At 34.1% G+C, this 23,847-nt stretch overlaps 1 protein-coding gene across 4 annotated transcripts in view; it reads left to right on the forward strand.

Annotated features, from left to right (window-relative positions):
* The window catches only part of pde1cb (phosphodiesterase 1C, calmodulin-dependent b), a 95,378-nt gene that overhangs the window by 32,908 nt on the left and 38,623 nt on the right, over positions 1-23,847 (forward strand). The window contains exons 1-2 of one of the 4 annotated variants that reach the window (XM_051136253.1): positions 8,756-9,075; positions 14,099-14,125. The exons of 2 other annotated variants lie outside the window; for them this stretch is intronic. In XM_051136253.1, the coding sequence (XP_050992210.1) occupies positions 8,975-9,075; positions 14,099-14,125 (128 nt within the window). In that variant the 5' untranslated portion in view covers positions 8,756-8,974. Of the gene's footprint in view, positions 1-8,755; positions 9,076-14,098; positions 14,126-23,847 lie in introns of those variants that run through there. One more of the 4 variants, XM_051136260.1, reaches the window with a different exon arrangement.

A 23,847-nucleotide genomic window follows, 5' to 3' on the forward strand; every position in this document is an offset into this window, starting at 1 on the left:
TATTTATTTCGTTTATTTCTTTTTCAGTTTTATATAAGTGAATTTACTCTATTTGCTTATTTAGGTACATATTTACAAATTTTGACTATTTTATTTTATCTTTACATATTTATTTACATGTAAAAAAATTTATTTATTTATTCATTTTATTTTATTTTTTTAAGTTTTGTTTTCCTTGTCTATGTGGTTTTACATTATTTCATTTTATTGTTATATTACTATTATTTTTAATACTACTGATTTTACATTTTTCCTCTCTGTTAATGGTCATATGTCTATTAATGAGAATTTTATTTATTTATTTTTCCCTTTTTATTTTACTTCTTTATGTGGCTTTATTTGATTTAATTTTATTGTTATATTATTATTTTTAATACTACTACTACTACTACTAATTTTATATTTTTCCTCTCACTGCTAATGGTCATATGGCTACTGTAATCATGAGAATTAGATTTTGAGTTACAAAATTTCGTAAAGTATGCATTTTTTTTGCATCCATTTATGAAACAATGGATATGTTGGGACAATATTTAGGTATTTTTTGGTATTTATTTTATTGATCCATTTATTTTTTAAGACCAGGTGTAATACTTTAGCCAGCAATGCATGTTAATTATTTATTCTTAGCACTATGTGTATTTTTAATATGTATTTTTTTTTAATCCATCCATCCGTCCATCCCAGTGGGTCAAATTTAGGCTGGTTACTTTAGTGTTAGACCCCTGCGTCTTGCTCTGTTGATAGGCATTCAGAATTATCTGTGTATTCTGTCAAAATTAACCTGTTTTGCAAGCAATATATTATAAAGTGAGTATTTTATTATATTATAATGTTTTACCACTGACAGGTTTTTGGAGGGCTCTTAAAAGTGTGAAACAGACTTATTTTTCCCTGTCTGCATACATCAGGATAGTGACTAGTGAAGGGTTTTCCATTACCCAATCAGTGTTTCAGGATATTTTTATGATTAGTCACTTAGCATTTAATGTTCAAAGTGATCTTAAAGTGTGCTGTTGAGATTAATGGAAATGCTAACGTATAATTTTAGATCTTTTTGCACGTAATATTTATATTCAACAACTACTTTTAATAATCCGATAATAAGATGAACATCTTCCGATTTTGATTTATATCTTGAATATAACAATTATATTTAATTTATGGCGTCCTCTCAATATTGCATGGCTGATTTAGATGTCGAATGTTGCCAACGAACGCCAGAATGTTTTGAGAAATCTGCGGCGCTAACCTGCCGCTGTGTCTCGGCTTTCAATAACAGCTGTCCCTGAATGTCTCCCTGGAGAAAAAACATTTCCAGCGTGAGGAATTAGATCTCTGCATTAGTCTCAGGCCGGCCGGCCCAGCTTTCAGCCTTATTGGATTTTCGGGGTGTTCAGGAAACTCCATTATATAATGGCCCCATTGTGTGAAGCAGATGGAAAAATACAAAAGCGCAAGAAACAAAAGGAGGGATAAACCTAATCAATTGATTTTCGACGAGAGTGGTGTATGGTAACATAAACGGACCACAGCGTGGTGTAACGACTCAGTATGTTTTTATTCACATGAATATGCTAATAAAAACTGCATTTATAGAACACTGCGTGCTTTTGAAATCAAAGCTAAACTGTTGGGAAGCAATGAACCCCAGGTGCATTCTTATAATTTTTATGCTTTTAGCAGTTCTGTAAAAATTGCTGAATGATTTTTAGAAATTTGACTTGGTGTTAAGACTTTTGAATGCAGATTTTGGTGTCTTTTGTACACTACCACTCAAAAGTTTGGGGTCAGTAAGTTTATTTTTAAAGTTACGGATAAACTGTATGGATTGACAGATATCATAGTCGACAGTTTCAGTGGCAGCCCTTGCTTGTTTCATTTACTTGCCCCCAAACATTTGAACAGTGGTATATAAATAAGCACAGATTGAGTCTTTGTTTAAGTTCCCCTTTAGTGAAAATCAAGATTTTTATGTTTATTTGTCTTTGTGGTGTTTTTAATATGCTTTTAGAGAAACCATGTGCCAATCCAATAATCAACACAATTGCTGAGTATTTTCTCATTAAAACTGTAGTTTCCCAAAGGCTGTCCCAGAAATGCGGTTTGAAACAGCCACAAACTTCAGTAACCAATCAAGTCAAAGAATAGATTCCTATCATGCAAAATATACCAATAGAATTATCAGCGCATTAAATGGAGCATTAAATAGAGCACAACCGCTAGGCACTAAGCGCTAACTTGGAAAAATAACCCGTGGCAAAAGTGTAAAAGTAGCCCTCTCCTGTTTACACATTACTTGCATATGCTCCTGGGCGTGAACTGGAATCACAAACTAGGCTGCATTCGAGCCTTCAAGGCATTTTGAGGGCACAACATCGTCAAGTAAGTAACTTTAACAAATGTTACAGTATCCACTGTAGTTGTCCGATAGTAAAAACATAGTTTTATGAGTCATTATCCATGTTTCGCCACTATATGGCATTTACTATAGTTTAGTCAGTGGTTCAGGGGGCGGGGCTAATATGCATATTCATAGATCCGCGTATAATAAATGAGGCAAGGGGAGTGGAGTTGTTTTCAAGCTGTTTTAAAGGAGAAGTCCACTTCCAGACAACAGTTCACAGATAAATTACTCAACCCCTTGCCATCCAAGATGTTCATGTCTTTCTGTGATCTGTTGTAAAGAAATTATGGTTTTTGAGGAAAGCATTTCAGGATTTTTCTGCATGTAATGGACTTGATTGGTGCCCCGATTTTGAACTTCCAAAATGTGGTTTAAATGCAGCTTCAAAGGGCTCTAAACGATCCGAGCCGAGGAAGAAGGGTCTTATCTAGCGAAAAAAAAAAATAAATAATAAAAAAAATAAAAATACATTGTATACTTTTTAAGCACAAAAGCTCGTGTAGCACAGGCTTTGTGATGCGTGTTCACGTACTATTGAATCATGTTGAGAGGTCACGGCGAACGTAGGCGGAACTACAGACCCAGTGTTTACAACGCGCAAAGACTAAGAAAGTGCAAGTAAGTCAAACGCTGTTTACAAACAAAAAGGTACAACGATGTCGGATGATTCTGAAGTTGTAGGAGAAAATACGATTTTTTTCGCCATACTCCTCCTTTTTTAGCCGGAGTACACAGACAATGAACTTAGACGTGATTTGTAGTAGTGATGGGAAGTTCGGATTATTTTACCGACTCAGACCTTTGAGTCTACAGACTTTTGAATCTACTGCTTACACAAAAGTTGATCACACTACAAACAAGACAAAACTATAATGCTATAAGAAACAGAAAAGATTAATTCATTGCTTACCTGGGTCTTTAGTCTATGATTAGCTCACCTCACCTCTTATCTGACAAGTTTTCGGGTTTGAGTCGTTCGTTCATCACGTGACAGCCCCATGAGCTTAAGCGATGTAGTGTGAGGTGGAAAAAGAATTGATTAGTTCATCTCTCAAGACTTTGGGTTCGATAACCATCCATAAGATGAACGACTCGTAAAAACCCGAAGACTCGAAACAGATGAACTAATTCCAGTACAGAACCTAATAGGCTGTTGCGCATGCGCGACTGAACGAATCACTCCCCGAGCTGACTCGTTCTTCCCGAGTCACATTAAATATTCGTTCAAAATAAATGAATCGTTCAAGAACGACTAATTCATCACTAATTCATAGCATCGTGAACGCACATCCCAGAGCGTTTTGTGCTTAAAAAGTATACAATTAAAAAAAAAAAGACAGATCATTTCACTAAATAAGACCCTTCTTCCTCGACTGGGATCGTTTAGAGCCCTTTGAAGCTGCATTTAAACTACATTTTGGAAGTTCAAAATTGGGGCACCAATCAAGTCCATTATATAAAGAAAAATCCTGAAATGCTTTCCTCAAAAAATATAATTTCTTTATGACTGAAGACAGAAAGACATGAACATCTTGGATGACAAGGGGGTGAGTAAATTATTTGTAAATTGTTATTCTGGAAGTTCTCCTTTAAGGCATGAGAAAATTATTTTCACAAGAAAAAACATTTAAATATTTCATTTTGATGATCAAAGATCAGTTTTAAGGGATACAAATTTTGACTACAGGGGGACTTTAAGATCTCTTCTGAAACTCTAGAAGAGAACCAGAAGTTTACAGAAGTTTATATACAGTATAAGAGAAGTGAGAGCCAACTGAGATGTTAAACTCTGATAATGCTCAGTTCTTAGAAAATAAATTGATAATGGCCACTCATAGACCCAGCTTCTTTCTTCACTAGAATTCATGAATTTGCTCTCTATGAAGGCTCCTGATCGTCAAGATGAATCTGTTTATCCTCCACGAGTCTTGAAAGAAAGATTGAGCAATTATTGGGTCATTTGGTAAATGGAAGCAGAGAACAGAGCAGCGCATTCAGTGTGTGTGAATGTTTGTGTTAATGTGTATCTGACAGTAGGGCGGCACATTCATCTAAAAGGCATATAATCTCACTCCGCTCTTCAGCTGCAGGCTGTTTGGCCCCTTCGTCTCTCTAGTCACAGTTTGTGTCTTTAACTTCTTTCTATTTCTCCTTTTCCTCGTCACCTCCCCTGTCATCTGTCTACCATCTATTCCCTTTCCAGCATAATAAGACACTTAAATGTTATTGCGTAGTGATTATTTCATAGCTTAGGGGTGTGTTTTCACATCAGTTTGCACAGTTGTTAATCGTTTGCTAATTGTTTTTTAATTGTTTTTATGCAAACATTTTAGATTAACATATTTGTCCATTGTAACATGTCTTGTATGGTGGAAGTTGTACAACATCTCACTTCCTAAGCATCATATTTTTAAGTAAAGCGTTCAGTTTTTAAAAACGCATGTGACGTTTTTAATGAAAATCAATACCTTTGACACCAATTAAATGAACCAACTTTGACTGCAAATGAACTAAAAGCTGTAGTGTGAAGTTCTCAGTTATGTTGAATTTAAGTAAGGCTGTCTCAGATGTTTTTTTTTTTTATAAAGTTAGTCATTTGTTTCTAGTTTTAGAGTATAAATGAATATGCATACTGGGTAGTATCTCTCATATCATTCAGTTTTTCAGGATTCTTTAATAAACAGAAAGTTTAAAAGAACAGCATTTATTTGGAATAGAAGTATTTTGTAACATTATAAAAGTCTTTACTTTCACTTTTGATCTAATTGAATGCAGACTTTGGTATCCCAGCAGATTTGAGCACATTTTAAGACATCGTTTGACACTTTAGAGGAGACGCATGTGAGATTATTGTTTTTTTTTTAAGTAAATATGCTAGATGAGCATCTTTGACCAATGTCTTGTTGTTTTTTAGCATCTCACACCATGAGCACCACATATTTAAGATGCTTTTTCTGGTTAAAAATGTCACATGCATGTCCGTTCTTCTGCATTTGGTCTTTTTTTTTTTTTTTTTAATGAAAGAGCAGCAATTAATTAAACAAATTCTGATGGCAAACAACCCAAAAGCTCTAGTATGAAGGTCTAAATTATGTTGAATTTCTAAGATACAGTGTGAGAATTGCCTGCTGTACTTTAGACTGTATTAACGAACATAGATACACACACCATGAGCACCATGAGCACCACATTTTAAAATGCTTGTTCCAAGTTAAAAATGTCACGTACATGTCCATTCTTTTGCATTATCTGTTTTTAATGCAAAAACAATGACTTTTCACACCAGTCAGATGAACCAAACTCTGATGGCAAACAAACTAAATCTCCAAACTGAAGTTCTCACTTATGTTACTTTTAAGTAAGTTTGTCTCAGATGTTTTTTTTCAAAAAGTTAATTATTTGTTTCTAGTTTTAGAGTATAAATGAATGCGCATACTGGATAGTATCTCTCATGTCATTCAATCTTGGATGAATTTGGGAAATATTGAGGTTTTCAGGATTCTATATTTGGAATAAAAACATTTCATAACATCATAAAAGTCCTTATCTGAGAAAATTTGAGCACATTTTAAGACGTCATTTGACACTATAGAGGAGATTCATGCAGGTTTACTGGGGTTGACCACTGAATATGTTTTGCTGTTTTTTTAGCATCTCACACCATGGGCACCACATTTTTAAAAGATGCTTTTTCTGGTTAGAAATGGGACATGCATGTCCACTGTTTTGCATTTGGTCTATTTTTCAATGCAAGCACAGTGACATCCACACAATCAATGAAACAAACACTGATGACAAACAAAATAAAAGCTCAAGTTTATGAGTTATAATGTGAGAATGGCTCATGTTAGACTTAATGTGGATACTGAATGATATGTCTCAAATCATTCAGTCTTGGATGAATTTGAGAAATGTTTGAGTTTATTTTGAGAATTTGATTGATTACAGAATTTATAATCTTGGCGAACTGCTTTTGACACTGTAGAGGAGACTGATGTAAGATTATTTAACATTTATTTATTTATTTATTTATAGCATTTCACACCATGAGCGCCACATTTTAAAATGCTTTTTCCAAGTTAGTGCATGTCCATTCTTTTGCATTTGGTCTATTTTTTTAATGCATGCACAGTGACTTCCACACAATCAATGAAACAAACACTGATGACAAACTATAGCTCCAATGTGAAGGTCTCAATTATGTTGCATTTAAGTAAGTGTGTCTCAGATGTTTCTTCCAAAAAGATAAGTAGAAGTTATTCTAAAAAAATAAAACAAAACAAATGAGACGAATGAGAATAGCTTACTGAATTTGGATACTGGTGTCGTGCACAGTGCTCTGTAATAAGCGCACAACGACAAAGAATAATACATAACAGTCCTTTAATAACAAACCCACAAGGAATACAGGAACACAATAACGTAAACAATAACTGGCCAAGCCTGAACAGAACAGGGAGTATAAATAATAACACTAATGAATGAGAGACAGCTGCAAATCATAAGTAACCATAGAAACAAATCAGGGCTGATTAGAAACTACTGTAGGGTAACGCAAACAGAAACTCAACACAAAGTCCATAACTGTGACAACTGGATAGTAGGCTATATCTCAGATTGGTGCAGGGCAGTATACCTGTTCAAACGGTAAACCGGTTTGAATTATACTGGTTCAAACGGTAAACCGGTTTGAATTACCCACATAGTATGAATGGCTAAGCAATGCAGAAACTTTCATTAAACGAAAGGGGATTCCTGTTAACTGCATACACTTCTGACTAATGGTTGGAAAACTTTTAGAACTATTGAACTAATTTTTTCATGTAAAAAATCTTTCATGAAAAATTTATAATTGGATGGACCCAATATGCCCTTCTTTTTTCTCTTTTAAGAAGAGAGTGAACAACAAAATCATCCTCGCTGCTTGAAGATTCAATTGTGTATTCTTTTACAAACCTTTTTTTTCCGCACCACATGAATTAATACGCATCGGACTCTGTGCGTGACAAATTTTTAGAATGACGACTACGAAGAAACGCATATGAAAATTTTGGACTTCAGTGTGCAGTGACCTTAAACGTGAAAATATTGGAAGAATTGGGGGTTCACAGTTGAGGTCAAAAGTTTGTATACACCTTGCAGAATCTGCAAAATGTTAATTATTTTTCCAAAATAAGAGGGATCGTACAAAAAGCATGTTGAAACACTCACTGATGCTCCAAAAGTAAAAACGATGTATTAAGAGCCAGGGGTGTAAACTTTTGAACAGAATGAAGAGGTGTATATTTTTCTTATTTTGCCTAAATATCATATTTTTTTCATTTAATGTTGCCCATCAGAACCTACGAAAGATACTTACATGTTTCCCAGAAGACAAAAAAATTCAGGGTAAGTTAAATTTACCCTGATCTTTAAATTCAAAAAGTTTTCACCCCCAGCTCTTAATGCATAATTTTTCCTTCTGAAGCAACAGTGAGCGTTTGAACCTTCAGTAATAGTTGCATATGAGTCCCTCAGTTGTCCTCAGTATAAAAAGATGGATCTCAAAATCATACAGTCATTTTTGGAAACGGTTCAAATACACAAAAAGGCTGAAAAAATTTGGCTGAAGAATTTGTGGAACCTAAAGGATTTTTCTGAAGAACAGTAGGCAGTTTAACTGTTCAGGACAAACAAGGGACTCATGAACAACTATCACTAAACAAAAAAACACAGCTGTGGATCATTCAGGTAACAACACAGTATTAAAAATCAAGTGTATGTAAACTTTTGAACGGGGTCATTTTTATAAATTCAACTATTATTTTCTCTTGTGGGCTATATGTGAACATAATCTATGTTAAAAATCTTATTCAGGTCAGTACTAAATACAAAATAAAATGCATTTTGTATGATCCCTCTTATTTTGGTAAGACAATTAACATTTTGCGGATTCTGTAAACTTTTGACCTCAACTGTATTTGATTTTTATTTATTTAAACATTATCTAAAGTAAATATATATATTTACTTTAGATAATGTTTATTTGATTTAACATTGACATTTTACAGTAACATTTTTTTAATGGTTTTAGTTTTAGTTAACTATAATAACCCAGGAGATTACTGGGCTATTTTCTCAGGGGACTCAATCAAAAGCCTCTGTTTGCTCTCTGCTTAATCCCGTTGCTGTCTAGGAGAAACAATTGAGATATTAAAGACATGTCATTTGTGATTTGTCCTATGGGAAGAGACCTAGTTTGTCATTATTGATCATGGCATCACCACTGGAGGCTTCAGTCACGCTCAACCCCTCCCACCAACACTCATGAAATCAGGAGTCTCCCTTAATCTGGGCTGCGCTGTATTTCTGAGAGAGAGAGAGTGAGAGATCGTACTGCAGTACCGCCACACGCTCCTGTGCTCAGACCAGAGTGGAGCACAAGGGACAGGAGGAGGAGCAGGAGGACAGAACAAGGCTATGACGACTGCAGTGTCCCAACCGCAGCTCAACTGAAGAGGGGAATCTTGTCTCGCCTCTCCTGCTCCAGCTTTGGGATTAAGTTTTTTTTTTTCCTGTCTTGGCATCATGGAGTCTCCCACCAGAGAGATCGAGGAGTTTGAAAGCACGTCGCTCAAGTACTTGCAACCCGACCAGATTGAGAAAATCTGGCTCCGACTGCGGGGACTGTGAGTATGAGCTTTTCAACAGGTTTTCTTGTGTTTTGTGTGAGAGTGTATTTGCATCTAAGAGGTTGACAAACATCCTGAATCTCATGTAAACATCTCCAAATTCACTTGTCACCCCAAAGTAAGTAGAAAAAAATACAAAATTATAATCAGAATAAAGCCTAAAGACTGTTTTAGGACTATTTTTGCGTAGTGACGTACGTTTTTATGTCAATTAAGCATTTTTTTTATCGGTTCTCATTACAGAAAGTCAGCTGCAATACTTTTTTTTTGTTTGTTTGTTTGTTTAAATCATCATAAATTAAAGCTAGTACAACAAATTTCATGATTGACAAATTATATTATATTATATTATATGTTTAAGTTGTATTATATTGTGTCATTCCATAGTTCAGATTCATAATAAACAATAAAAATAATGATTGATAATAAAATAATTAAAATGTAAAAAAAAAAAGCATTTTTGGACGCCTACTGGATTTGGATGGACAAATGCAGGGGGAAAAAACACAATAAAAATAATAAAATAAAAAAATATATTTTTTTAAAATGTATTACTTTTTGGATTGTAGTAATGAAAATAATTTTTTATCATTTTTTTACATTTCTTAATTGTCATAAAAAATTTTCCCATGCAAAAAAAGTGTTCCATATCAAGTTTTTTTTTTTTTTTAAATTCTGATTTTATTCAGTGAGGTCATTGCACTGAGAGTTCATATTTTGTATTTATTTATTTTTTATTATTATGTTTCAAATACTTCTCAAATATATATTAAACAGCTCCATCATCTGTAGACAAACTAATTTCTTCGATGTCAATCAGTTTTTCTTTCTGGGTGTTATTGGGTGGCGGGAGAAAAAGTCTCTATATTGTCCCAGAACTCGGTGAATGAAATGCAATTTCCTCACTATGGGTGAAGAAGAAAAGACGAGTGAGAAGGAGAAAGAAAAAGCGAATGAAAGCAAGAATAAGATGAATGAGGGGAGGGGTGTTTGTCTCCTCTCATATTTTATCCTTTCAGGCAGTAAAATTTTCAGGCAAAGTAATTTTCTTCTTTTAATGCTGAGTTTGAAGAGTTTTTGTGTGTACTGAATCAGTTAAAGTCAATATAACATAAAATCATTTTTTTTTTATTCATCTTATTGTAAATGATTAATTAGTGCATGTTAATCCAAAGTAGAAAATGTCTGTCTTCATAATCTTTCTTTTATACATCATAACTTGCTTCTCCTCTGAAATTACATTGATTTTCAGTCAAGAAATCTTAATTTTCAACTCCTCCCCTTCATCTACCTGTCATATAGAGACATTTTTCATAATCCAATCACTTCCTTATGAATAAAATCAAGTCCCTCCCATCTTATTTTTCTAATTAAATATCATTTTTCACTTGAATTTACATCAGAGTCAGAAGTAAAATTGATGTGCACACACAGTGGTCTATGTATTTACATTTTCAAATGTAACCATTAACTTCAGTAATTGAGTATTTCATTGATTGATTAGTTGATTATATTTTTTTATGTATTATATTTATGCATGAGCATTATTATTTATTATTTACTGTCATGATAAGTATAAAAATAATGCATATAAACAATAAAATAATTAAAATTAAATAAGCATTTTTGAGACGTACTGGATTTGGATGGAAAAATACTATAAAAACTATAATGAGTATAAATTAAATTAAATAAAGTTTTAAAAATAATTCAATTAAAAAACATTTAAATTAATAAAAAAAACAAAAAACAAATATAATTATTACTTTTACATTTCGTAATCAATTGTCATGATGTCCCTATTCAAAAAGTCTTGATGGTCCTTTTGTAATACTTAAATACTTAACTTTTTTTAATTTTCTTTTTTCTTTTTCTTCTGTGTGTGTGTGATTTATTACTTTTTAGCTGGATGGATGCACCTAAGAATGCAATTGCAAATGCAGACTGGATTTGCATGGACACATACTATAAAAAATTATAATAAATATACATTTAAATTAAAAAATGTAAAAAAAATGTTTTAAAAAACATGTAAATTAAAAGAACAAATTAAAACTTTTACATTAATTATATTCTGTGTATATAATTATTACTTTCAGGATTTTTTTCTTAATTGTCATAAAAAACCATGCAAAAAGTCTTGATGGTGCTAATTCTTCTTCTTTTTTATTTCAATCAATTCCTTATGAATAAAATCAAGTCCCTCTCCCCTTTTTTCCTTGTTTAATGCTATATTCACTTGAATGTACATCAGAGGTCAGAATAGTTCTCTAGAAATCAAAAGATATACAGTCACCTTCAAGTCATGTAGATTTATGTCTTCTATGAAGCACAAAAGGAGAATATTGAGAATTTTGCAGAATTTCCAAGCTGTTTGTTTCTTTATAAAGACAGTAGAAAGTAACCAGAGCTGTCAAGCTCCAAAAACACCATAAAAGTGGTGCCTATGACGTCACTGACATCAAAAAGTGAACTTTTTGAACTCTGCAACAACACATCTTAAAGGAGAAGTCCACTTCCAGAACAACAATGTACAAATAATTTACTCACCCCCTTGTCATCCAAGATGTTCATGTCTTTCTGTCTTCAGTTGTAAAGTAATTCTTGTTTTTGAGGAAAGCATTTCAGGATTTTTCGTGATTGGTGCCCCGATTTTGAACTTCCAAAATGTAGTTTAAATGCAGCTTCAAAGGACTAAACGATCCCAGCCGAGGAAGAAGGGTCTTATCTAGCGAAACAATCTGCCATTTTTTTCGAAAAATAATTTTTTTTATACTTTTTAAGCACAAAAGCTTGTGTAGCACAGGCTCTGCGATGCATGTCCACGATGCTACGAATTAGTGATGGATCTTTCTTGAACGATTCATTCATTTTGAACGAATCTTTAATGTGACTCGGGGAGTGATTCGTTCAGTCGAGCATGCGCAACATCCTATTAGGTTCTGTACTGGAATTAGTTCACCTGTTTCGAGTCTTCGGGTTTTTGTCACGTGATGAACGAACAACTCGAACCTGAAGACTCAAGAGATGAGCTAATCAATTGTTTTTCCGGCTCACACTGCATTGGTTGAGCTTATGGGGCTGTCACTTGATGAACGAACGACTCAAACCCAAAAACATGTCAGATAAAAAGTGAGGTGAGCTAATCATAGACTAAAGACCCAGGTAAACAATTAATTAATAATTTCTGTTTCTTATAGCATTATAGTTTTGTCTTGTTTGTAGTGTGACAACATTTGAGTAAGCAGTAGATGAAATGACTCGAAAAAAGATTTGTTTATTTTGCTGAACGAGACTCAAAGGTTCGAGTCGGTAAAATGATCCGAGCTTCCCATCACTAATACGAATCACGTCCAAGTTCATTGTCTGTGTACTCTGGCTAAAAAACGGTAGAGTATGGCGAAAAACTCCATCTTATTTTCTCCTACAACTTCAGAATCGTCTGACATCGTTGTACCTTTTTGTTTGTAAACAGCGTTTGACTTGCTTGCACTTTCTTAGTCTTTGCTCGTTCACTTTGTAAATACTGGGTCTGTGGTTCGGCGTGACCTTTCAACATGATTCAATAGTACGTGAACACGCATCCCAGAACCTGTGCTACACGAGCTTTTGTGCTTAAAAATATACAAATTTTTATTTTCTGAAAAAAATGACAGATCGTTTCGCTAGATAAGACCCTTCTCCCTCGGCTGGGATCGTTTAGAGCCCTTTAAAGCTGCATTTAAACTACATTTTGGAAGTTCAAAATCGGGGCACCAATCAAATCCATTATATAAAGAAAAAAATGCTTTCCTCAAAAACATTAATTTCTTTACAACTGAAAGACATGAACATCTTGGATGACAAGGGGGTTAGTAAATTATTTGTAAATTGTTGTTCTGGAAGTGGAGTTCTCCTATATTTGTGGGTGAACTGCTCCTTTAAGAACTTTGTTGTTCTCTCCAACGGAGGGCCAAAAACAAGTGCTGTTTTTGCCAAAATTGTGTTAGTCCCTTCACTGGGTTTGGATTATTGCCCGTCATAGGACGTCAGGCCAGTTCACAGGATGTTAAGCTGTTTTGCTGTGTTTTGGCCATGTAGAAGCAGCTGTATATGTGGATGTTAAAGGTTACTGGAGTGGGTAAATCTGACCGCATCAGCATTTAATCTCACAGAAAGCCTCAAACACACACAGCTGTCATGAGTGTGTGCATTTACACTGTACGTGGACGTAGTTTTGCATGTGCACTTGTGTGTATGCAACACTTCAGTGGTGTGAAGCAGCACTTGTAATTATGTTTGGTGACTTTTGAAAGGAAAGGGGGACAGCAAGGAGGAGTTTCCTTTTCTAAGGAGTAATTTCAGGCACCAGTGATAGTAGCTCATGGCAGGAATGAGTAATGATTGGGCAGCTCTTATTTTTCCTGCGCGCTGACTAATTGCTTCACCGTCCTTGTGTTGTTAATGGGCTTTATGGAAAGACATATATGAGCTGTCAGCGACACACTGTAAAAATATACCAAGAAGAAGCCGTGCTTTAAACAGCCTGTTTGAAAAGACGACTTAATTCCTTTTGAAACAAAATTTAATATAAATTCATTTATTGAAAACTGACAAATAGATTATTTTATTTTATTTTATTTTATTTTATTTTATTTTATTTTATTTTATTTTATTTTATTTTATTTTATTTTATTTTATTTTTCCGAAAGGGCATGAGTCTGCATGTGGTATATGTGGAGAACTTTTAAGTAATTTTTTCCAAAGTAGATGCAAAATTGTTTTGCAACTTGCAGGGCCATAAAAACAACTTGAAAAATAAATGACAAAAAATTATTAATTATAAAATAGGTAATAATAATAAAACATTAGACCACTGTTGAATATTTGATCTCAGTTGAGTGTTCAGCATGAAACATAAGGGTTTAAATATAGGCTGTCTGTGAGATGTGTGCGTATTATTATTTATGAAATAAATCCAGTATAATTGTACACAGTATAGCTGAATGCAGGTTTTAATGTTCTGTTTGTTTTGTTACAGGAGAAAGTACAAGAAAACATCGCAGAGGTAAGGCAATGAAGATCTGAGTTGTGCTGAACTCATCATCCATTGTGAAAACACTTTCAGCAATAAATGTGATTTCTCTAATTTTTTTTATGTGTCATGTAGTCAGATTCAGTAACATTCACTTAAATTCAGCTAAAACCACCTGAAGGTAGTTGGTTTGCTGGTCTGAACTGGTGTAGGTGGATGACCTCCCTTCTAATGGTCAGCCTGTTTTTTGGAATGGTTCCATGAAGAACCTTTAACGTGCACGGAACATTTTCATTCCACAAAAGGTTCTTTATAGTGGAAAGAAGGTTCTATATCCTTTGCACTGAGAAGAAGTGGTTCTTTTATGGCATTGTTGCAAAACCTGACCTTTTAGAAGTACAGTATGACCAGAAACAAGTAAACGGGGTCAGTTTCTTCCATCAACAGACTTCCTGTTGACTTTTTAAACTGGATTTTCCAAGAGGAGCTCATATCAGAAATTTGTCATAGTTTCTGTCATAGTGCTGGGACATGATTATGGAATAAGCTATTTATTGTTTTTTGGAACATAGTAGATAGTTTGTTGCTGGTCCAAAGTGGTCTAACAGTACTAACCAGCTTGATCAAGGTCACATAAACTAGCTTGGACCAGCAAGAAACCAGTTCCAAAAAGCAGCAAAATTTTTTCAAAAAGATTTTCTTTGCTGTAACATGCAACAAGTTGTGTACAGTGTGAGCAATAACAATTAAATGATGTCAGTTTTGATTTCCTGTTAACTTTAAGTTGGTTTGAGTTTGATTTTTGTTTAGCAGTCAATGATATAAAATGTATATATTTTTTAATTCTGATAAATTCCCAAAAGTATGGAAGGTTGTTTCCACCTTGCGACAAAATATCTTTTAATTTGGATTTTTCTTAAAATAAATTAATGTAAACTCGATATATCAAGTTGGAACTGTGAGAAAGAAAGTCAGAATTCTAAGTTTGTATTTCACTTTGTGTTTCCTTTGTAATTCTCCAAAAAAAAAAGTCAGAATTTCAAGCTATAAATGTAGAATTGTGAGATATAAATGCAGAATTGCAATATATAAGCAAAATTTCAAAATATGAATGCAGAATTGTGATATAAATACAGAATTGTAAAATATAAATGCAGAATTGTAAGATATGAAGTTGGAATTGTGGGAAAGTAAGTCAAAATTCTAGAGTTTGTATCTCACAATTCTAATATTTTTTTCTTGTAATTCTGAGAAAAAAAACAGTCTGAATTGTAAGATAAATGCAGAATTGCAAAATATATATACAGAATTTCAAGTTCTAAATGCAGAATTGTGAGATATAAATTCAAATTTGTGAGATATAAATGCAAAATTGCAACACAAATGCAGAATTTGTGAATTAAATGTAGAATTGCAAGATAGATATAAATGCAGAATTGTGAGATAAAAATGTAGAATTGTAAGATAAATGCATAATTGTGGGATTGTGGGAGTTTGTATCTCACAATCCTGATTTTTTTTCTTTTATGGGATTATGGGATATAGACTCAAATTTGGGATATAAACTCAGATTTGTGAGATATAAATGCAGAATTGTGAAATAAAAATACATAATTGTGGGATATAAACTCAAATTTGGGATATACACTCAGATTTGTGAGCTATAAATGCAAAATTGTGAGCTATAAATGCATAATTGTGAGATATAGACTCAAATTTGGGATTGAAACTCAGATTTGTTGAGATATAAATGCAAAATTGCAACATACAAATGCAAAATTGCAAGATATAAATGCAGAATTTGTGAATTAAATGTAGAATTGCAAGATATGAATGCAGAAATGTGGGATATAAATGCTGATTCATAAGATATAAATGCAGAATTGCAAGATACAAATTCAGAATTATGAGATATAAATGCAGAATTTGTTAATTAAATGTAGAATTGTAAGATATGAATGCAGAATTGTGGGATATAAACTCAGATTTGTAACATACAAATGCAGAATAAATGCAGATTTGTGAGATATAAATGCAGAATTGCAAGATACAGATTCTGAATTGCGAGATATAAATGCATAATTCATGAATTAAATGCAGAATTGTGGGATGTAAACTCAGATTTCTGAGATATAAATGCAGAATTACGTGATGTAAACTTGGAATTGCATGAAGCAAAGGCTGAATTCTGAGTTTATCTCTTGCCATACTGACTTTTCTTGCTGAACCGTGCAGTATAAACTCAAAACTGTGAGAAAAATTGTGAGACAAAGTCACAATTACAGACACAAGCTTTCGTGCATAAGAACTGGCTGGACGTGATTATAGAGTGAGCTTGTGATTGAGTAGTGTTACCTTGTGAATTTATCAGAACTGCATGGCAGCACAAACCACAGAAAAGCCGTCGACAGCGCGCAGCGTTTGCGTGCAGTATGTGGCTCTCTGTGCCGCACAAAACATCTGTTGAAACAAATGTGCTTGGGCCTGCGCTGAGCACTCTGCAATTATGAGTGAGGAGAGGTGGAGAGACAATAACAGAGAAAGAAAGATGTCAGGAGAGCCGGTGCTGAAACGTAACGTAAAAGAGAGCGAAGGAGAGAAACACAGGGAGAGAGAGATGGTTAAGTCGGGTCTAATATTAGAGCGAGAGTGGGTTTAATTGGGGAGGGCTCAGCGGAGACTTTCCTCCGCTAACAGAGGGAGGGATGACTTCCTGTGCAGCTTCTCTCTGATTGACAGCTCAATGGGAGTCTGGGTAATTATGGCAGCCTAATTGGCTGCAGAGCATTCTGGGACTCTGTCATTACAGACGCAACAGGACAGTTACAAACACGTGTGTGAGAGCATTCACACGGACACGCATACAGTACATGAAGAAGACTTGAGGATCTTTCATTAATCTTGATATGATCAATGTTCAATGTTACTTTTAGTATTTCTGTTCATTTAGATTAATTACATTTACGATTTGCTGTTAAAAAAAAAAAAAAAAAAACCAAAAAAAAAACAACTCTTTTTTTAAAACAAATAAATGCTTTTATTTAGCAAGAATGCATTAAATTGACCAAAAAGGGCCAAGACATTTATAATGTTACAAAATATTTCTATATTCTATTTTCTAGTCATCAGAGAATCTAAAAATGTATTATGATTTTCACAAAAAAATATTAAGCAGCACAGCTGTTTTTAACATTAATAATCAGAAATGTTTCTTGAGCAGCAAATCAGCATATTAGAATAATTACTGTAAGGATCATATGACACTGAAGACTGAAGTAATGATGCTGAAAATTCAGCTTTGCATCACAGAAATAAATTACAATTTAAAATATATTCACACAGAAAATGGTCATTTTAAATTGTAATAATATTTCACAATATTACAGTTTTTACTGTATTTTTTTAAATTAAACAAATGCAGCCTTGGTGAGCCTGAGTCACTTCTTTTGAATACATTTAATCAAATAAATAAAAATAAAATAAAGTATATAATATATAAAATATATAAAGTAAAAACATTCAAACATAAATAGATATGTAAAATTTAAAACTTAAAATTATGTTTAAATAAATTAATAGACAACAGCCTAACAATTGTTGTGATTGTTGTAAGTGAATATTTAAGTGAATTTAAATAAAACAAAATACTTTATATAAAATAAAAAATGAATATATATATATATATATATATATATATATTTAAAATTAAAAATATTTGTGTATTTTATATGAATACATTAAAAATACTTAAACAATTATACAAATATTACACTGTAGTTAGTTGAATAAGGTTCAGAAGACAGTCATAGAAAGAACTGAATTGTTTCTCACGTATGCACCAAGTATGATCATTTTATGGGGCTTTTTTGGAGCCGCAATGTGAGGGTAAATAAATTGGCAGAAGTTTAATTTTTAGGTGAACTCATTCTTTAAGAAGCTCTTTCTCCATATAATTTACTGACATTCTCATGTGTCATTATATGGTATGTTAAGTTTAGGGCAACGCGTTAGTTTAATTAATTAGTTATGAAAAAATAACGCAATTAAAATATTTTAACACAGTTAATGTGCTGGCCCCGCCCCCAAACCATGTACGTCATTTTATATTTTATACAGTTGACTGTTGACAAATATGATGCAGGACAACAATTACATAAATGCAGTTATGCCCTAAAATTCAAGATGCAAAAAAAATGCCCCTTTATGTGTTTTGTCTCATATTTATAGAAGGAGCAATGTGATACGAGTGCTGATTTTGTCCCGATCTATCACAAGCTTAAATGTGATTTTATAAAACAGTTCAATAAATAAAAAGTTGATATTGTTACATTTTAAACACTATATTATGTGTTTTTGCTCAATTTTGCAGAGAGCATTTTACCTTTGAAGCCACAGCAGAATTGTTGCACGTCTCCGTTTAGATTCTGAATGAATCTGCATTTTGAACGAATCGTGTGAATCAATGATTCAAAGGCCTATTCATAAAGAGAGCCATTTACTTCATTCCTAAATGAATCAGCCATTTGAACGAATCAAACTGAATGTGAATGACTCATAAAAACATTTACCACCACCTGCAGGCAGATTTAGTTTTTTATTTAGAGTATCATTTCATTAAATAAATAAATAAATAAAAATATTAAAGGGATAGTTCACCCAAATAAAATTTAATTCTGTCATCATTTACTCACCCTCATGACGTTTCAAACCTTTCTTTTGAAGTATTTTGAAGACTGTTGGTAACAAAGCTGTTTTGTTACCATGACTTTCATTATATGAACAAAAATACCGAGATTTTTCTGAATTATCATCTTTTATGTTCCATAGTTTATGTTAGGCCATTTGTGTAATAAATTTTATGTTGAATCAAATAAAATATTTTTTTCTAAAGCTACAATTTGTAATGTCTACTTGATGATTTCTCATTTAACAAAAATAGCTTTAAATAATATTTTTTTTCATGGTCAAATTTATTTTGCGATTAATTAGATTAATTAATCGACATATCATGTAATTAGATTAAAAATTGTAATCACCTGACAGACCTAGTTATTCATACCAGTTGTTAGAAATCTTACAGAACAGTTCAACAGCAAATGCAGTTAATCAAAAGTTATTGAGCTGTACTTTTCCTGGCTGTAGTTTTAATCCAAATTTCTGAATGTTGTTGGAGACCTGCGGTGGCAGAAGGGTCTAAGAGCTCTTGCACCTGGAGTTCGCTCCTTTGAGTAAATATAGGCTGTAAATACAGGCTGATAATCAATGCAGGATTAATTGATGCAGAATGTTGGAGTGGTGGCTGCAAACACTCATAGAAGGTAAAGAGAAGAGCGTCAGGCTAATTCGGTACTGAAACACCTGCATGTAAATGACTCCAGCAATCACACACACTTCACATGAGCACTTCAAAACCACTCCACAACCTCATTGATGAAAAGAGTCCTGAACGTTGACTGAGTGCGTGTGTGACACAAACAGGCAGAGTTCTCTTAAAATATATTAAAATGCAATTTATCTGTAATTAAATCAGTGTCGTGAAGTGTTTATAGGCTATGCGTCCGGCATACTGTGTATACTGTCTACTATAAAACAGTATGCAGTGAAAATCTTTTTCATCTATATTCTACTTTGTCACAGGATTTCCTTATATAGCATATTTCTGTCCACTGACAGTCAAACATTTCAATTTGATTCCTGCTCTTTTTCCACAGCTACAGAATCTTAATAATAAGAGGGTGATATATTCAGATTCATGCTAATTACATTCCTTTGCTCATTGATGCTCCTCCCACTCCTTTCTCTTTCTCCGCCCCTTTTATCTTTTCTCATCTCTCTCTCCAGCACCCTCCTATTTTTGTCAGGGGCTTCTGTAAGCTGATTTGCGTGTGTCCACTGAGGCTCTGGGTAATTGTCATGATCACACTGAGTTGCATTGTGGGAGCAGGTGTGAGTCCGTCCCCTTGTAATGCACTTCCTCTCCCTGGGTGTCTACATTAAAGCGCCCTCTACAGACAGGACACTGACAAGCAATGTCACATCGATCTTACATTGTGAAAAAACATATACAGTTGAGGTCAAAGGATACATACCTTGCAGAATCTGCAAAATGTGTTAATTATGTATGGAAAGTATTCATACCCCCTTAAATTTTTCACTCTTTGTTATATTGCAGCCATTTGCTAAAATTTTTTCCTCATTAATGTACACACAGCACCCCATATTGACAGAAAAACACAGAATTGTTGACATTTTTGCAGATTTATTAAAAAAGAAAAACTGAAATATCACATGGTCCTAAGTATTCAGACCCTTTGCTGTGACACTCATATATTTAACTCAGGTGCTGTCCATTTCTTCTGATCATCCTTGAGATGGTTCTACACCTTCATTTGAGTCCAGCTGTGTTTGATTATACTAATTGGACTTGATTAGGAAAGCCACACACCTGTCTATATAAGACCTTACAGCTCACAGTGCATTTCAGAGCAAATGAGAATCATGAGGTCAAAGGAACTGCCTGAAGAGCTCAGAGACAGAATTGTGGCAAGGCACAGATCTGGCCAAGGTTACAAAAAAAATTTCTGCTGCACTTAAGGTTCCTAAGAGCACAGTGGCCTCCATAATCCTTAAATGGAAGACGTTTGGGACGACCAGAACCCTTCCTAGAGCTGGCCGTCCGGCCAAACCGAGCTATCGGGGGAGAAGAGCCTTGGTGAGAGAGGTAAAGAAGAACCCAAAGATCACTGTGGCTGAGCTCCAGAGATGCAGTCGGGAGATGGGAGAAAGTTGTAGAAAGTCAACCATCACTGCAGCCCTCCACCAGTCGGGGCTTTATGGCAGAGTGGCCCGACGGAAGCCTCTCCTCAGTGCAAGACACATGAAAGCCCGCATGGAGTTTGCTAAAAAACACCTGAAGGACTCCAAGATGGTGAGAAATAAGATTCTCTGGTCTGATGAGACCAAGATAGAACTTTTTGGCCTTAATTCTAAGCGGTATGTTTGGAGAAAACCAGGCACTGTTCATCACCTGTCCAATACAGTCCCAACAGTGAAGCATGGTGGTGGCAGCATCATGCTGTGGGGATGTTTTTCAGCTGCAGGGACAGGACGACTGGTTGCAATCGAGGGAAAGATGAATGCGGCCAAGTACAGGGATATCCTGGATGAAAACCTTCTCCAGAGTGCTCAGGACCTCAGACTGGGCCGAAGGTTTACCTTACAACAAGACAGTGACCTTAAGCGCAAGGAGCAAGGAGGAATGGCAGAGGATCCCCAAATTCAGGTGTGAAAAACTTGTTGCATCTTTCCCAAAAAGACTCATGGCTGTATTAGATCAAAAGGGTGCTTCTACTAAATACTGAGCAAAGTGTCTGAATACTTAGGACCATGTGATATTTCAGTTTTTCTTTTTTAATAAATCTGCAAAAATGTCAACAATTCTGTGTTTTTCTGTCAATATGGGGTGCTGTGTGTACATTAATGAGGAAAAAAAATGAACTTAAATGATTTTAGCAAATGGCTGCAATATAACAAAGAGTGAAAAATTTAAGGGGGTATGAATACTTTCCATACCCACTGTATCAGTGAACGTTTGAACATTCTGCAATAGTTGCATATGAGTCCCTCAGTTGTTCTCACTGTGAACAGATGGATCTCAAATTCATACAGTTATTGTTGGAAATGGTTCAAATACACAAAAAAAAAAACAAAGAATCTGTGGGAAGTGAAGGATTTTTCTGAAGAGCACCAGGCAGTTTGACTGTTCAGGACAAACAAAGGAGTCTATCAACTAATAACTATCACTAAACAAACAAAAAAACACAGCTGTGGATCATTCAGGCAACACCACAGTATTAAGAAACTAGTCGATGTAAAACTAGCTTCCCTTAAAGGTGTTAAAATTGAGAAGTGTGTTGTGAGTTGTGAATGTGTGTTTGCATATTGTTTTAAACTTTTTCATTTAAAAATCAAACAAGAATGATTTTTCTTCCACGAAACGGCAGTCCCTTTAAAGTATTGACTGGTGTTATTTTGTTTTGGCAGTTGTAAATGGATTTTTCCTCTCTGTGAACAAAATAAAAAGCAGTCCAGGCAGTCCCTTGCACTAGTAATTTCAGGCCTCCATATCGTCTCCAGCGGCGCGCTGGCACTATAGATCAAACGCCTGCGCGGTCATAAACTCTTACTCATATCAGCTTTGCAGCAGACTTCATATACTGTCAACACTCAGATTTACACAGATGATTGCTTTATTCACCGCTGAGTATCTCTCCTGAGGTTAATGAACCATTCATGCCACTTTATTACCTCTGCCCTCTTGCGACATGGTGCCAGGCGTCGCCAATCCATCAGCTGCTCGGGCTCGGCCGGCCCGGTCTGACGCAGTCAACAAACAGGATTGATATTGAACTGGCTGTGGAGAAACTATTAATTATTTACTCTGGCTGATGTTTGTCTTCAAATGTGTGTGTGTGTGTGTGTGTGTGTCAATCAGTGGCTAACGGTGGAACATTTTTAAAGAAATAGTTTCTCCAAAAATGAAAATTTCATTTTAAACAAGTATGATTTGATTATGAACATACTGTTCTTGCTGTTCTTTTCCATACATTGAAAGTATGCAACTAACAATTATTTTTAATAATCAATTAACCTGTTGATTATTTGTATGATTAGTTTGATAGAAAAACTAATTTTACAGAGTGTCTATTTACACTAAGTGGAAATAGCTTGCCTAGTTGGCAGAGGCTATTTACACTAACTTTGCCCATTAACATGTGATTGGGCTAGTCAACACTATAACAGACAATCATCAAATGCCAGGTCCAGTGGCATAGATGGTATAAGCACATGCTGTAGTAATTTTTGACGCGATCGACCCGAGTTCGAATCCACCTTTTGCTTTACCCCCCCCCCTCTTTCAAATCTCATATCACATTACATCAGAAAAGCATTTATTTTCAATAAAAATGAATGAAAATAATCAAAAAGTTAAAGTATTTGGTAGGTTTAAGGCAGGTATAAGGAGGGCTTTATTGTCCCAATACGTTATTATTGCATACTGTTTTATAATGCACTACAATACTGAGGTGCAGATAATTGGCACTGTTTGCAATAAATAGTATAAACTATAAAAATCCTGCTATTTTAACATTATGTAAATTAAACTATAGCTACTTGCACTTAGTGTAAATAGTATATCGTTAAAAATACTGCTATTTTCACTTAGTGTATTTAGAATCCATTGCTAGTTGCACTTAAATAGTCTCTGTCACTAAAAAAAATGCTATTTTCGCTTTGCAAATACCCTAAGCTGCCCTAATTTTATTTGGAAAATAAAGTTATTCCACATCTTGCCTAATATTCACCTCCACACATTGTGTAGATTGCAGTAGGGAACAAATAGCTATAAATGTATGAATGTTGACTATTCTATACATTTTATGCAAAAAACAAAACAAAACAAAGGCTTCAGATACAAATATTATAAAATGTAAAAAAAAAAAAATCATATTTGCACTGTCACCATTAAGGTCTATAAATGATGAGTAAAAAACAAAAACATCAGATACAATAGAGCACACACTTTCCTTCTGTTCATATAACACATTAATTTATTTTTCTTGTAAATGTACATTTTTCTTGTTTTATATTAATTAATATAAAGTTACCGTTCTCATAAAATATCATCATTATTGTGTCACACATAGGATTTCAATCAACTATGGTAACTTTTTTATCTAAATTTAACGCCCAAC

The sequence above is a fragment of the Labeo rohita genome, chromosome 2, assembly GCF_022985175.1.
Source record: "Labeo rohita strain BAU-BD-2019 chromosome 2, IGBB_LRoh.1.0, whole genome shotgun sequence".
NCBI classification, from domain to species: Eukaryota; Metazoa; Chordata; class Actinopteri; order Cypriniformes; family Cyprinidae; genus Labeo; species Labeo rohita.